The 15137-nt window shown below is 39.1% G+C and overlaps 1 protein-coding gene across 1 annotated transcript; it reads left to right on the plus strand.

Moving 5' to 3' along the window:
• Positions 1-3400: 3400 nt before the first annotated feature.
• LOC126399595 (peptidyl-prolyl cis-trans isomerase A-like) lies at positions 3401-11752 on the plus strand. The gene is made up of 6 exons (XM_050059674.1): positions 3401-3646; positions 3842-3872; positions 6096-6184; positions 6279-6375; positions 9308-9383; positions 11270-11752. The coding sequence occupies exons 1-6, from the start codon at positions 3494-3496 to the stop codon at positions 11403-11405; spliced, it is 582 nt and encodes a 193-aa protein (XP_049915631.1). The 5' UTR covers positions 3401-3493; the 3' UTR covers positions 11406-11752.
• The last annotated feature ends 3385 nt before the right edge of the window (positions 11753-15137 follow it).

The raw sequence follows: 15137 nt of genomic DNA on the forward strand, positions 1-15137 counted from the left end.
TTCTTTTTTCATTATCTTGGATGAGTCGCTTTATAACGTAATAAACAGGTCCTTGTCTACGGAGAGCTCCATGTTGCGCCGCCATGTTGCTACAGTAGCCCAGAATGGACGAACCAAACACTGGCTCAAGATAGGGCCGTTCATGTTGCCATGCTTTTGCATCGGCCACCATACTTATCAGCCCCTCTGAGCTGAGAGCGTTGGAAAAACATTTACTTTTATGCCTCTGCGGCGGTAATAGTCAAAGGTCAAGATCACTGTGCCAGAACTCAAGAATCTTCTGCTAACTATGACAAAACTTCACACAAATATCCAAGATGATAAAATGATGAAGTGATGACATTTTATATCCAAAAGGTCAAAGGTCAGCTTCACTGTGACATCATAATGTTCTGCAGTAACACTTTTCTGGTCGTTATTCATCGTCATATCTGAGGAACAGAAGGGGAGACATTTAGTCAGATACCGAATGGGTGACTCTAATCTTGGGTGTTCACCTTGAAACTGAGCTGAGTGTACAGATCTTCTGTGCTGCCGGGCTGAAGATGTCTGTGAATCATCCATGTTTTCAGACATGGGTGTGAACTGTAAGAGAAACTTGACTGATGCATGCAGCAGTAATGCTAGTTTCATGAGGAACCTGCTTTATTCAGTGTTTCTACAGGGTCTGTTTGTTTTGGAGAGGAAGAGACCTCTGTGGATAATTCTAATTCAGCTAGTTGCAATTTCCAATCCTCACCACTAGATGTCACTAAATCCCCCTGAATCGTACACACTGCCCCTTTAAATAAATGGGATATAAGAAACATATCACAAAGAATTTTCCTCAAACATATTATACATTAATGTTTTATAACACTTCCCTTGCAGTGGACAATCATGCTTGGTTGCATGTGCTGATGAGGTGATTTGATTCAGCTGGTATCTGGTTTTGTTGAGACAGACGAGTTTGGTAGGTAGGCTGTTGTTGCTGCTTTGGGTTTATGTAAGCTGCTTTGTTTAATGATGTCATGATGTCAACGACGACCTTCTGCCTTAACCCACAACAAAAGAGAACAGCCAGGAAAATAGGCACACCTAGTGGAGTGGAGGGGTCGTCACAGTGTCACTTCTAATCCAAAATGGGCGCTGAGTGTCCGTAATATTTTCTTCAGGCGGGTGTTTTTGTAATTACCACCCGTTTTTGAAAAGACAGAAGATGTTGGTCACCCCATGTGTGTTACATCACTGATCACTTCTAATATATCTAATTGTCTCCACCTCAGAGCATTCACATTGCAGCCAAGCCACATTTTAACTTTGGGAGTGTCTTCACCCTCCCACGAGCATTTCACAGCTGATGTAAGGCAAGTGTTGGTAAGTCATCTATGAGTCGATGTGAGGACGTCTAATGTCTCTAACGTGTTAGCAACAATAATAGTTTGTGGTTCAGGAACGTTTCTTGAATCTAGAAGTCATATGGAAAATGACACACCAGCACATCTGTCGTCACTCGTCTTTACCAAGACGCAAATTCAGTCACAGCAACCCTGCACAGGTCAGGTGTACACAAGGACATTTCTAGGATTAGCCATTAGACCTCTTATTTAATGAACATGATCTATATTGATGCTTTTTTATTCACTCTGGCACCTTATTTACATTTAAGTACAAAAAAACATCCCAGTGTGAATCAGTGTATTGTCATTGTGAATTAGAAAGTGGTCAGTGGGCCACCCAGCACCCCATGGAGGGCCAGATTTGGCCCTCCATGGGGTATCACTCCTTGAGTATCACTGCCATACATCAGGCTGTATCAACCACCTCATGCACATTAGCAGCTACATACAATCGTCAGCACCACAGCAACCACTTTGGACTCAGTAAGTAAAGCTGCAGCAAGCAGCAAGTTCTGTGAAACCAACTGTCTGGTTGGTTTTTGCAAAAGGTAAACAACACTGATAGTTTCCACTCAAATGACAAACAAGCATCAGTGAGTTTAAGTCCCTGACATTTAAAAGAAAAGCCACTGTGGTGCAGGATGTTGATGACTTCTGATGTCTCTGTCAATTTCTTTTTTTTTTTCATATTTCATTGGAGGCATTCTTTGCAGCTGTGTGCAACTTATATGCTGATTATATTTTTAAGAATAAAAATTAACATTAACTTCAGTGATTTTGTTTTTACATTTCATAATTTAAGAAACAAAGGTACATTATCGTTATTTACATATTAAACTCTCCATACCACATACAGATATACAGAGAAAAAAAAAGAAAATTAAAATTAAAATAAAAAAACAAAAATAAAGAAAAAATAAAGGGAAAAAATCAGTTCACAAGAAACTTCTGAAACACAAATTTGTTTTAATTGCCTTTTTTTTCTAAAGGTCTCTTATTTTGGTGCCACATTGCTGTAGTTATTAATTTAAAAAAAAAGAAGTTGTTTTCTGATGACCTTGTACTTTTTTTTTTAATTTTATTATATTTTATTACATGCATTCTTATAGATGTGTGCTATTTATATGATGATTATATTTTTAAGAATAAAAATAGAAATTCTTAATATAAGAAATACAAGCATATTAACATTATTTACATATAAAACTGTCCAAATATGTATATATATATATATATATATATATATATATATATATATATATATATATATATATATATATATATATATATATATATATTAATAAAAAATAAAATTAAGAAAATAATAATAATACAAATCCAGAGAAATGTATCATTAGTTCATATGAAACTTGGCAAATACATAATTAGTTTTAATTACTTTTTAAGGTCTCTTATTTTGGTGCCACATTGTTATAGTGCTTGATTTAAAAAACAAAACAAAAAAAAAAACAATCCCAACTCCGGTTTTGCCCTCTGACTAATTAATTTGTTATATTTTATAGCATGCATTCTAATTATATTTTTAAGAATAAAAATTAATAACGCTTTGATTTATTCATTTAATATGTTGAACATGTTTAGGAGACGTAGATTACGTACATACAGAAATGTCCATACCAGGGGTACATATATACAGAGAGAGAAAAAAAGAATACAAAAAAGTAATACAGATCCAGAGTAATGTATCATCAGTTAATGTAAAATTTGTCAAACACATCATTAGTTTTATTTTCCGTCATATTCTTAAAGCCTCTTATTGTGTAACCATATCATGATATTTTTTGATGATAAAATAAATAAATAAATAAAATCCGAATTAGAGTCCGCTCATCTTTTCTTGTGAATGTGTAATTTTTCCGATTGTAAAATTAACTGAACAAAAAACAGAAAATTACTTTTTCTGTTTTACACTTAGAGCCGTGAAACTACCGTTAACTTTAAATCTCGCGAGATTTTAACCGGCACCGCTTGGAGAAAAAGTACTTCCGGTTGCTGTAGAAAAACTTCCTCCTCTCCGTTACCCAAGCGTGCAGAGCGTGACTCCTGCTCACTGCTGTCCTGCGTGTGTCCTCTAAGCCGCGTTTTCTTTGACAATGTTTGTTTTATCAAACCGGATAAAGTTCTGTTCGCTGGCGTTCACCGCCGCGCGCCTCTACAGCAACGGCCCCGTGGCTGCCAACAAAAACCCGACGGTTTACTTTGATGTCTCCGCAGATAACCAACCTCTCGGCAGGATAACCTTTGAGGTGAGATGGTACACACATCTGCATGGCTTCACTTTCAATTTATTCATGTTTGTTTGTGAATGGAAATTAAAACTACAGCAGCTAAACTCCCTATAGACCGTCTCGTGTCCTGTCAGGACAGGTTCACTGATGGGCTGTTTTTCAGAGAACAACCTGTTCACACTGACCCTGAGGCTTTTTGGTTTTCTCTTGCAGCTCAACGCTGAAATTGTGCCAAAGACAGCAGGTCAGTACAAGTCCTGTAATTGGGTATTTCTATTCTATGAAGCTTCACATTGCCTCTGCAGTATGAAGCATATGGCCTGTGACAGGGTGCTGGGTGGCCTTTCAACCATTTTATAATTCACATTTAAACTAAATTAATTCACAGCAATGTTTTACTTTTAATATAAGATACCAGCATGTGTAAATAAGCATTAAAATAGGGGTTGTTTACCAAAAATAGTGCCTGTGACAGTGCTCCAGGCTAATCCCTGAATGTCCTCTAAGCTTAGAAACACTCTTGTGTACAGCAGTAAAATTCAACATGCACCCTCGATATTGTTCCCAAAATATCATATGACATACGAGGAAGTAATTTCATTAAGTGTGACTTCATTTACAGATCATTCTGCTGTCAGTAACTCATATGAGGATTGAAGCAGGGCTGTGTTAAGATAAAGAGACTCTGACAAATCTGTCACTGTTATTCCTCTGGACTTCTATTCACAATGTTCCTACGCAGTATGGAAATCTATGGGATTTGATCTGAGTGTTTTCTAGGTCTGTATAAGTACAGAAGAAGGAGAACTGAGTATGCATTTCTTAAAATTAATAATTCATACAGGCACAGTGTTTGGAGCAGCGAGCGCAGCACAAATGTTTACTACTGTGTGAGTCAATGCAGGTCAGTGCAGGTCTTGCTTTTGATGACATCAAAAGCAAGACAAGAAGTATGGTGTGTGACTGAACGCACCCTCCTGCGCAGAGCTTCCTTTACACGTATACATCACCGCCTGCTTCACAGCTCCGCCCCTGGTGCCTTGATAACTGCTGCTCTGGATAACTGAACCATATCCAGACATTCACGACCAGATTAGTGTGAAAGACAATGCAGCCATATCTTTGAATTTTATATATACATAGCATCACTTACAACTACATATTATCTTTGTCTGAAAATTTGAGTCACAGTGAATAAACAAGGCTGCACAGAAGCTGTGAAAGTGGAATCACTTCACTTTTGTCAACTCAGTTTCAGTTCATTATAAAGGAAACAAAATAACATGGAGGGGCGACAATGATAGAATATTCTTTATTCATTATGGTGATAATTGTACCTAGCTGCATCACATAATAGCATAAAAAATCAGAGTGTAAGATATTTGTCAACAGTTGGATTTTAAATCATATATTAACATAATAAACATCAAGCTATTTGCACTCAGGTGTCAAAAATGGTCTGGAAACTACCGAGAACATGTGGAATTTGAGTCTGCATGTATGTTATCTTGAACACTGTAGGAACTCTGTATTTAGTCATGCAGAAAGATTTCCTTATTAACACCAAAGCTTATTTGTGACACCAGACTTGACGTTCATCACATGTCAGAAAGACTACAGCTAGGTATTGTATGAAACTCTGAGATACAGCAAACGCAATACCTGACTTTGCTATCAATGCCATAAAAATACATATGTTGGTACCTTCTTTTGAATAATCTTAACATATTTTTCTACAAGAAACCCTCTTTACTTTCACAAAAGAAGCCAAAGCTCTCAAATGTGAGGCTAAAGTTTGTCTTACAAGAATGTGAACAGTTTTTATTTTAATTATGAACCACCTGATCAAAGAAAACAGACAGTAATCAAGATTTTGAATCTGAGCAGACATTCAGTGCCACTTTTAACAGGGTTCCTACAGTCATGGAAAACCAGGAAAGGTCATGGAATTTTAATATCACATTTTCCAGATCTGAAAAAGTCATGGAATTAGTAAAAATCATTAAAAGTTATGGAAAAGTAATGGAAGTTTGTTGTGTGTATTGAAATTGTTACAGCAGTCTTCCATGTTTAACCTTTAATGTAATGTAACATAACGGCAAATTTATTTTCTGAAGCTGGTGACGTTAACGTAGCTTTAATATGTGTCTGTGTGACAGTGCTTGTTTTACCATCACATACGTGTCTTCATCACCCCCCCCCCCCCCCCCCCCCACACCCCTCCCTCCATGTGTGCCAGCTAGAAGGACTTACGTTTGAATAAAGTTTCAATGTGATATGTTTAAAAAAAGGGAGGCAAGTAGGGCAAGGAAAAAAAATTATGAGTCCTTGAAAAGTCCATGAAACTGTGTGGGAACTGCTTTTATTACTTTACTAGAGAAACTGTAGTCGTGCATTCAGGGATCCTGGTGTTCCTGCTCGAGGAAACCCCCGACCTGTGTTGACCTGACCCAAATCTTTCTCGCAGAGAACTTCAGAGCGCTGTGCACGGGCGAACATGGCTTTGGTTACAAGGGATCCATTTTCCACAGGGTGATCCCTCAGTTCATGTGCCAGGTAGGCTTTTTTTTTTGTTCCTCCTTTGTGTCCCTTTTGTCGTCCAGCCCCACAGTTTTTACAGTGTGATGACAGTGATGTGGTATTTTATCAGGGTGGAGACTTCACCAACCACAATGGAACGGGAGGGAAGTCGATCTATGGATGGAAGTTTCCTGATGAGAACTTCAAGCTGCAGCACACCGGACCTGGTAATCATCACATACTGTATATATGCTGACAGTTACACAAAACAAAGTAAAAGCTTGTACTCAGAGTCCTAGTTAAGGTGTCCTCAAAATATATTTGGTTGCACAAAACACCCTTAAGGTTTTCTTAAAATATTGACTTAAGTGTTTATGGTTTTCTCCTTGTCTTTGTCTGACTTAAAGACCTAGACTGTTGCACAAAAGACCTTAGCAAACAAAGCAAGGGAAGAAAAAAACTTAAGGTACCTCTGACTTTATCTTAACTGCAACATGCCCGAGTATATGGTGATAAATGAAAACACACCCCGAGAAGAGTTTTCTGCGGCTAGGAGAACCCGATTGATACACTTCTGATTTTACACTTAAGATTTGACCAAACTAATTTTTGTTGCAGTTTCTTCCTACAGTCGTCTTCTGGTATGTGGGGGTCAACTTTACTTGGTAGTTTGTACTTTCTGCGATTGTTTTCCTCTAGAAGTATAATCTTTTCCTCCTCCGACTGATATGGTTTTCTTGTCTTCTTTTCTTTTGCTGTTTTTTCACCATCTAACTATAAGCCAACTTTGTGAGATGGTAACAGGCAACATAAGCGAAGCAAACAATCTCCACGGAGCACTGTAAAATCTCTTTCAAGGAAACCTTTTAAGGAATTCTGTGCAACTGCGTAAGTCCCCCAGTTAAGGAGAAACTGATCCTTAAGAGTCACAGGTGTTTTGTGCAACCAGTCGCAGCAAATTTGATAAATTCTCTTTGCAGAGTGAATTCCCTGTTTTCTTCCATACGTTCAGGGGGAGTTCGTCCATTAATATTCAAACTCAGTATTTCCTTTGATGCAACAGAAAGGGCAGAGCAGCACAAACTGCAGCGTCAACACAGGCGATTTAATCATGTCGGAGTATTACGAGATTTAACAGCTCAGTGGGAAACACAGGGCAGTGTGACACTACACAAGACAGTGCAAATGCTCCTAGCATCACACTTGAAGAGCTGCAGCGTTTGTGGCAGACGGATCAGCTGGTGATTTTCAGGAGGTTTTGGAAACCATGCTGAAAAATCTATTAGATTTTTGTCCTGAGCCAAAATCAAAGAAACACCAGGATGAGATTATTTATTTAACATGTTGACTGAAATGTTTAGAATCATGCAAAAGCCATGACTGCTGTCAGTGCACTATTTTATCTTTGAAAGAAGGGAACTCACAATGTAATTCAATGGAAATAATGCATAACATGGCTTGTCTTCTTTGTTTTCACCACTAGGTGGCAGCATTTTGCAGCAAGTGTTTGAATGACCTGATATAAGATGATCAGTATGCCTTTTTAAAGCAGACATTTTGACTTGGAAAAGCGTGGAAAAGCAAAGGCCTTGCTAATGTCAGTTGCAAGTCAAAGCCATATTTGAGATGTCACGAGCACTTTTATAAAAGCAGACTGTGATCAAAATAACATGCAAAGACAGGGATTTTTCCCCCTGTTTGAAAATATACAGCTGCACAACATGTCAATGAAAAATGATATAAAATAGATAGCAGGGCTGTACGTTAACGTCTCTGCACACAGCGCTGGAGCTACGGAGGTTTAAAGGTTTGTAGCACAGGACACAAAACTGTAACATGAGTATAAAAGTATCAAACAGGCCTAAGTTTATTGTAGTTTGGAAACATTAAAAATCTTTGTTTAAATTTGTACCTTGCTTGAAAATATATCGATATATCGTACATAGTCGTTATATCGCCCAGCCCTAATATTTGGTGTCCCAGTGAGCCAGCAGTGTGCACAACACCAGGACTCTGACACTAGTAGCAGCTGAAGCAGCTTATGGAAGTCAGTCATCATTTGTTGTATTATTTACACCAGAGCTTTTCCTACTGTGACATGTCAAAATGAGTTTTGTACGTATGTCTCTGTGTAGCGGAGCTGACAGAAAGCTCTGCAGACATGTTTACTTACTTTAAAGGAATACTTCACCCACAAAACGACCGTTAGCAAATCAGTTAGTCACGCTGTGTTAGCTTGAGATTTGTCAAGAGCACATTGTTTTTCTCACAGGCCTCCACGGAAAATAGCGGACATATCGATTTACTGACTGACTGGGGACCTCGTTTAACAGCAGCAAACTGTATAGAAACATCTGTTTACAAACTCGCACACAACTTGTGCAATATAATCCAAGACTAATTCTTGAAGTCGAATGCGCCGTATTTCCCAAACACATGCATTTTCATTTAAATACCTTAGTCTGGCTTTGAAGAGGGTGTACTGAGCATACGACTGGATAAATGAGACTTGGATTATACTGCACGAGTGGTGTGAGTGAGTGTCTTTTTTTCATACTTAATTTTTATAGTTTTTATGAGAACAGAAGAGACAAACCCGAGGACAACAGGCAAGGACATTGTGTAAAACAAAAACTGAAAAGAAGCAGGGTTACATTGAAGCATCAAGGACTGTGAATCCTTTTTGTCCATGATTGTCCTTAAATGTCACAAAGATCCGTGTGAGCCATGACTTTGATTCATGGGAAGCCGGGGTGAAGGAGGGAGCGGTCCTGCACTTAAGTCTTTTCTGTTTGTCACAGTACAGAGGGGGATAAAACGAAGTCATCCAAACAAAATAAATTCATTAATAAAAGATCACTTCAAATTTAAATAAGATTTCAGTTTTTTCCAATATTTGTCACATGTTTTAGTGGCACGTCTCAGAGAAAAAGTCAATTCAAGATTAAGATTAATTAAAACATGGTCCCCAATTAATCAATAAATCAGTATGTTCACTGTTTTCTGCGGAGGCATGCGAGGAAAAAAAATTCTTTCCAAATTCAAGCTAACACCGAATGACTACTAGATATACAGACAGTCATTGTGTGGCTGAAATGTTCCTTTAAGCTAAAGCATGACATGTTTCAAAATGATACCTTTTTATTTGTTGCATTGTAGGTATCTTGTCTATGGCCAACGCTGGACCCAACACCAACGGATCCCAGTTCTTCATCTGCACCAGTAAAACAGAGTGGTATGTGCTGATTGATTCAGTTACAGTTGGTACGGAGCTCTGATCAGTTGTTGTCTGGAAACGTGAAGACCCTGTACAATGAGCGAACCTGAACAAAAACAGATATGTACTATACTGAATACTCAAGTGAAAGGATATTCTCCCTTTTTGCAAACTGTCACCAACTTTTAACTTGCATTTTATTAATTGAAGAACACAGAATTGCAACAAAATAAGTGATATAGTTTCACAGTTTGCCTTCAAATATTCAGTAAAAACAAAAATGATCTCTCATTTCTTTAGTTTGTGAACAACAGCAGTAACTCAGAGTGAGATTCAGGTTCTGTATGCAATATTAATAGTTCAACAAAATAAAGTCTACCACACATTACACATTTAAACAGCTCCCAAATACAATAAATGTCCCCTGGGGTCTAAATATATAAATCAACAGGTGATTTCCGTCTTTTAGTAAAATCCTAAATGACTGAGTTGTATTTTTCCACCTGGACCTTTATGCTCTGCCATCTCTCCTCTAATCATCACGCTGTAACCTGTGACAGGCTGTTATGATACCACAACTATCACACATTCACATATATGTCGTTTTTGTTGAGCTGTGAGCGTCATTTTGGTTTACGCTACCAAAGGTTTAGGTTAAAATCACTTGACAACACAGAGAGCGCGTGCTGCTGCCAGAGGAGCCGCTGACTGAGTTCCCTCTGAGCGGTAACTCGCTAAAAGTGTGTGAGAAGTACGGGGCTGTTCATAAAACATTCAGGACGCCACAGTTTATTCCACACTACTGAAGCTGCTCCTCTTTTTGGAACCACTGCCGAGTCGGTTATAATTTTCCTCTCAGCCATGCTTGTTGTTTCCGTGCATAACATACGACATCAATATGACAACAAGTTGAAATATTGTTAGTATCACCACATTAATTTTTCTTATTATATTAAAAATTATACCGGTATTATCCTGAAAGATAAATGGCACACCCCTACGGCCACGTCTCGTCTCGTCCCCCCAGAAAACACACAAACTTTCTAGTAAACAACACAACGTGTGACCAGTTCCTCCTCCCACCTCTGCTGTAATTTGATCTTGTGTTGCCGTGCTTGGCTTGGCAACAAATTGCTCACAGCCTGTCAGACGCTTGTGGCTCCTTTATAAACAAACATAATATTATGTCAATCACATTGTCATATAGCTTTTAACTAATGCAGTACAAGTTGGATTTTGCACCATGACGCAGTCGGCACAGGTTTCTGATTTGCCAGAATGTGTCATAATGACCAACACAGGTTCAGCCAGTTTGCATAAAATCAAACCGGTTAAAGCTCGTACACTGGACCGGATTTGCCAAAATCGACCCAACCCTATTCCCCAGGAGGACCCAATCATAAAAGCAGTCAGATTCACCGCCACAATCTACAGTCCAGATATCAGCATGTTGTGTTGTGTCAGAGTCTGTACTCACCTCAGCTACACAGAAAGTGTTTTTTAATATATATACAGTGTTTTTAAAATAGAAATCTGTCCCAGAGATTCCTTTCAGTTAAATAGCTTTGGTATAAAATTCTGCTGCCTTTGGATGGCGTTTGTTATTGTAACTTTTTAAATATGTAGTCAGTGATGTCCAGTTATTGTTGAAATGCTGTTTCAGAGGTTTTCCCCCACACTGCTGGGAATATAATTATTGCTGGAAGCTGTGAATTCTTGTAATGTTTTGACATGGAAGCAAAAAAAAAAAAAAAAGATTCATGAGGATTTGAATGATGGCAGAATCATTGCAGAAATAGCGACATCACCCAACAGTGCGCCGTGAGTCAAACCCTGCTGGGTGCATCATGGATTGTCTCTCAGTCTGGGGGCAGTGATAATAATCCTCTTCTTTCTTCATCCAGGCTGGATGGCAAGCATGTTGTCTTTGGCAGCGTCAAGGAGGGAATGGACGTGGTCAAGACAATAGAGTCCTTCGGTTCACGGACCGGGCGAACCTCCAAGAAGATCACTATCACAGACTGCGGAGAGCTGGAATAGACTCTGAGAGGCGGACACGGTCGTAGGCTCATCTCCTGCTGTAATTTCAATGCGAGGGTCCGAGTGAAAGAGGCTCTTTCTTCAGTCATGGCACAGAGTGCTGCCTCTCTTTGCTGGCAGTAGATCACCTCAGAGTCAGAGTCAGACAGTGTTTCTATTGGTTCTTCAGTCCTGTGTTAGACTTTCTTCAGGTAGCAACTAACGCACTTAGCTCTCAAGGTATTAAATGTGAACTTGCATCATAGAATACGAAATTACGGGTGCTATTGTATTTGAAGAGGGGTATTAATATAACTGGTTTGGAAAAGAGGCATTCATTAGCAAAAAATAAAATCATATTTTCTAAATATGTGAGTTTGATTGATCTGTTTTTATACTAACAACATGAACTTCAGTGTCAGGATTACAAATATGATTTTAAAGCAAGTCATTTCTACTGTTAGGGGTCTCAGTCAAAACAATTGTGGGTTTGCGTCCATATGAAGTTCAGATTTCGACCAAATTTTCAGAAAATTGGCAAAAGAAAATGCAATTTTATGTGCATTTCCATCCACGACTGTTCTGCAAATACTGGGAGTTGGTTCATCAAGGTAAGCAGTAGGTGGTGCAGATTCTCCAGTCAGGTGCCACTGCTGAGGAGGGAGCACCAAGACAACACATTGTTTGCACATGTTAGATCCTGCATTTCATAGTGCAATGAGATTTGTTACAAATTTTAAACCCCTCACTCATCACTGTATACTTCAGTCCAGGGCTGGATGGCCGTCTTTGACCTTACGTAGGCTCAGTCACTGGTATTTGTTCACTTCTAAAGCCATACTGGGTAAACTCCCTTCTAACATTTGTACTTTGAACGGAGATCTGATTGTAGCTACAGTGTGAGATCTCAAGACTTAGTTTTGTTGTCTGTTCCTAGTGCACGCACTGAGCTGAAACTACGTGACCTGGTCTATCTGCCTGACTTTAAAGCTCTCTTAAGTACAAGGATGAAGGAATCGGTTGGGTCTTGTCATTGTGCGAAGGTGTTCTTATATTTCTACATGTTACTTGTAGGGTTAGAGTTAGGTTATCTCTTATGTTTTTTATTGTGTGTGTTATTAAAGAGTGACTGAAGCCCAAGTTTTGGCTGAAGTGCCTCTACCTTCGAAATCTGAAAAATGTCTCTGGAAGGTGAAGTATCAACACAAGCAGAGCTGGGAGTGGGAATAAAGAAACACCACCACTCCTTTGTACTGTGTGGAGGAGTGGAGGGCAGAGGGGGAGGTTGATTGCTGACGATAGCTGCCACCATGTATGATACCTGCCTCTCTATTAGCAATTTAACAGCAATATCTGTGTTTCAACCAACAGAGGGCAGTTGCTGTCCATATTTATAACAAAATATGTTGGATTCAAATACTGTGCTCTAAAACTTCAAGACTTGGACCTGGATCAATGGATAACAATATTAAATACCCACATAATTTGGTTTTCATCTGAAAAAAAAAACTGCTTTGGGGATTTAGTAACTCTTTAAAAGAGCACCAGTCAAACCTCAAATGAGGGGAAACAATGGACGTATAAAAACAGAGCACAGTGGACCATGGAAATACAGAGTTTTGAACAACTTATATTACAGCTCTGTGCTCTTGGAAGAGTTTTGGCAACAGCTCTGTGTTCATAAGCATCCACAGACAACGAAGAGAGCTCACAGTGGCCTACACAATGACGGTATGTTCTGACCATACCTTATCATTCATGAGCTAAATTTGTTCTCATTGCACATAGTGGCATGTACCTATTATCGATAAATCAATTTTTTCACATCCCCCATCCGTACAAACATTTTTTGCAACATTGAGGGATATTTTCAGATTTTTGGCATTTGTACTCATTTTTTATGCGTATATTGAAAATGTGCATTAAAAGAGGGGGATGGAAACTCACCTACTAACAAAAGATGGACGTTGATGACATCCCAAAGCAGCGTGGGATCATGGGAGTTGCCCTCATTGGTAAAAACGTAGCCAAAAAATGAAATCAACACACAAGTGCCAAAAATTGTAGTTCCTCTAATGGCCACTAGTGGCTGGCTCCAGAACCGACTCAATCCCCATAGACCTCCATGTTAAAATGCGCAACTTGACAGCAGAAATGAATATGTTTACAGCCTGGTACACAAAATGGTTTTGGTCTTTGTGGTTAATTTTAAAATTCACGACAACTGCGCGGGTGAATATTTTTATAACTCACCCATTTACATTTTACTAAGACTTAAAAGAATACTCCGACAATTTGGGAGTTATGCCCTTTCTCTATCATTTTCATAGCGAGACAACATGATCGATATCTTTTTTGTGTCTGTACGTCCAGTGGCTGGGTCTTAGCGGTTAGCATTGTGGCTTAGCTTAGCGAATACAATTGAAGTCTGTGCCTTTTCCCTGACTGGTGTATCCCTCCGCGGATCACAGCGTAGGACGTAAACATGCTATACTTCCGTGTATCAAACTTCTTCTAAAACGACTAAAAAGGACTCTCGTTTTTCGGATTAATGTTTAAACATGTTTATTTTAAATGCACGTGCAGAAATGCCAGCTTCAGGGTTTCTGTAACGTTTATTTGTTCACTTTTACCGAGTAGGCTACTGACCCCCTATAGACTTCAATTGTATTCGCTAAGCTAAGCCGCAATGCTAACCGCTGAGACCCAGCCACTGGACGTACAGACACAAAAAACATATTGATCATGTTGGAGTATTCCTTTAAAGTTACGCATAATGAAGGCCGATGTTAGAGCAACCAAAGGGGGTAACTTTGCATTTCCTAAGATAGCGAAGGCATCATGCACCCTACTCACAGTCGGATTGGCTAGTACTCGTCGCCTTCATTGGTTAGATTGGTTAGGTTTAGATCAGAGGAGTGAGAATGGTTAGGGTTAGGGTAGAAGGTCAGGGTAAGCCAATCAAAGGCAGAGCAAGGCAGAGTTATGCGGGTCATGCCTTCACTATCCAAGTAAATGCAAGTTGACGTAAAGAAGATATGGCGACCAAATGAAGCACACTGTAACCCTGAATAAAATTAGATGTCTTTGGGTTTCAACATTGTTGGAAACGTTTGGGATGATATAAATACACAACTCGGCAAAATATATAACATCGGTCAAGTCGGTTTTAGACACTTAAATTTAGACATGTCACATTACTTCTGTAACACTTCTTTTTTGGGCCACTTGGACTTAAACTGTCTGAAGCAGTTTGAGTCAAAGGTGTGTCCATTTATTGGGGAAGTCCAATGTTTTATCACCAGCTGAGGAATGAGATCAGTGTCATTCTTCCCGCCTCCTTCTGTTTTCCTCATCAGCCTTGGTCCACTCATGATCTTATTCCGCTAAGTATTTACTCTCCTGACGTCTGCCCTGAAGAATTAAGGTCTGAAATGTCAGATCTAATCGCCTCTGCACTGGGAAATGTTTCTTTTTTGTGTGTGCTCTGCCAGCGGTGGTATACGAGAGGGCGATGAAGCCAAATCTGATTGTGCGTCGCCATAAGTAAAGTTTACCAGATGCTCCGAAAATATTAAGAGAGATGAAGATTGTGTTGTTTTCTGTTGTTGGGAGAGAAAATTGTGAAACATCTGGATCAGTTAATGTTGGAGACAGTTTGATTTTATCAGCTGACAGCTATACAGCCCTGTGTGGACTTTCCCCAAACCTCCCCACCCCACAATCCACCCTGACACATGGATGGATTAAAAA

Source organism: Epinephelus moara, chromosome 13, assembly GCF_006386435.1.
Source record: "Epinephelus moara isolate mb chromosome 13, YSFRI_EMoa_1.0, whole genome shotgun sequence".
Taxonomy (NCBI): domain Eukaryota; kingdom Metazoa; phylum Chordata; class Actinopteri; order Perciformes; family Serranidae; genus Epinephelus; species Epinephelus moara.

Excerpts from the sequence above, each read along its gene's own strand:
- LOC126399595 (XM_050059674.1), top strand. The coding sequence starts at position 3,494 with ATGTTTGTTTTATCAAACCGGATAAAGTTCTGTTCGCTGGCGTTCACC. Across the intron at positions 3,873-6,095 it reads AATTGTGCCAAAGACAGCAG|AGAACTTCAGAGCGCTGTGC; the intron begins GTCAGTACAAGT and ends TCTTTCTCGCAG. Across the intron at positions 6,376-9,307 it reads GCTGCAGCACACCGGACCTG|GTATCTTGTCTATGGCCAAC; the intron begins GTAATCATCACA and ends GTTGCATTGTAG.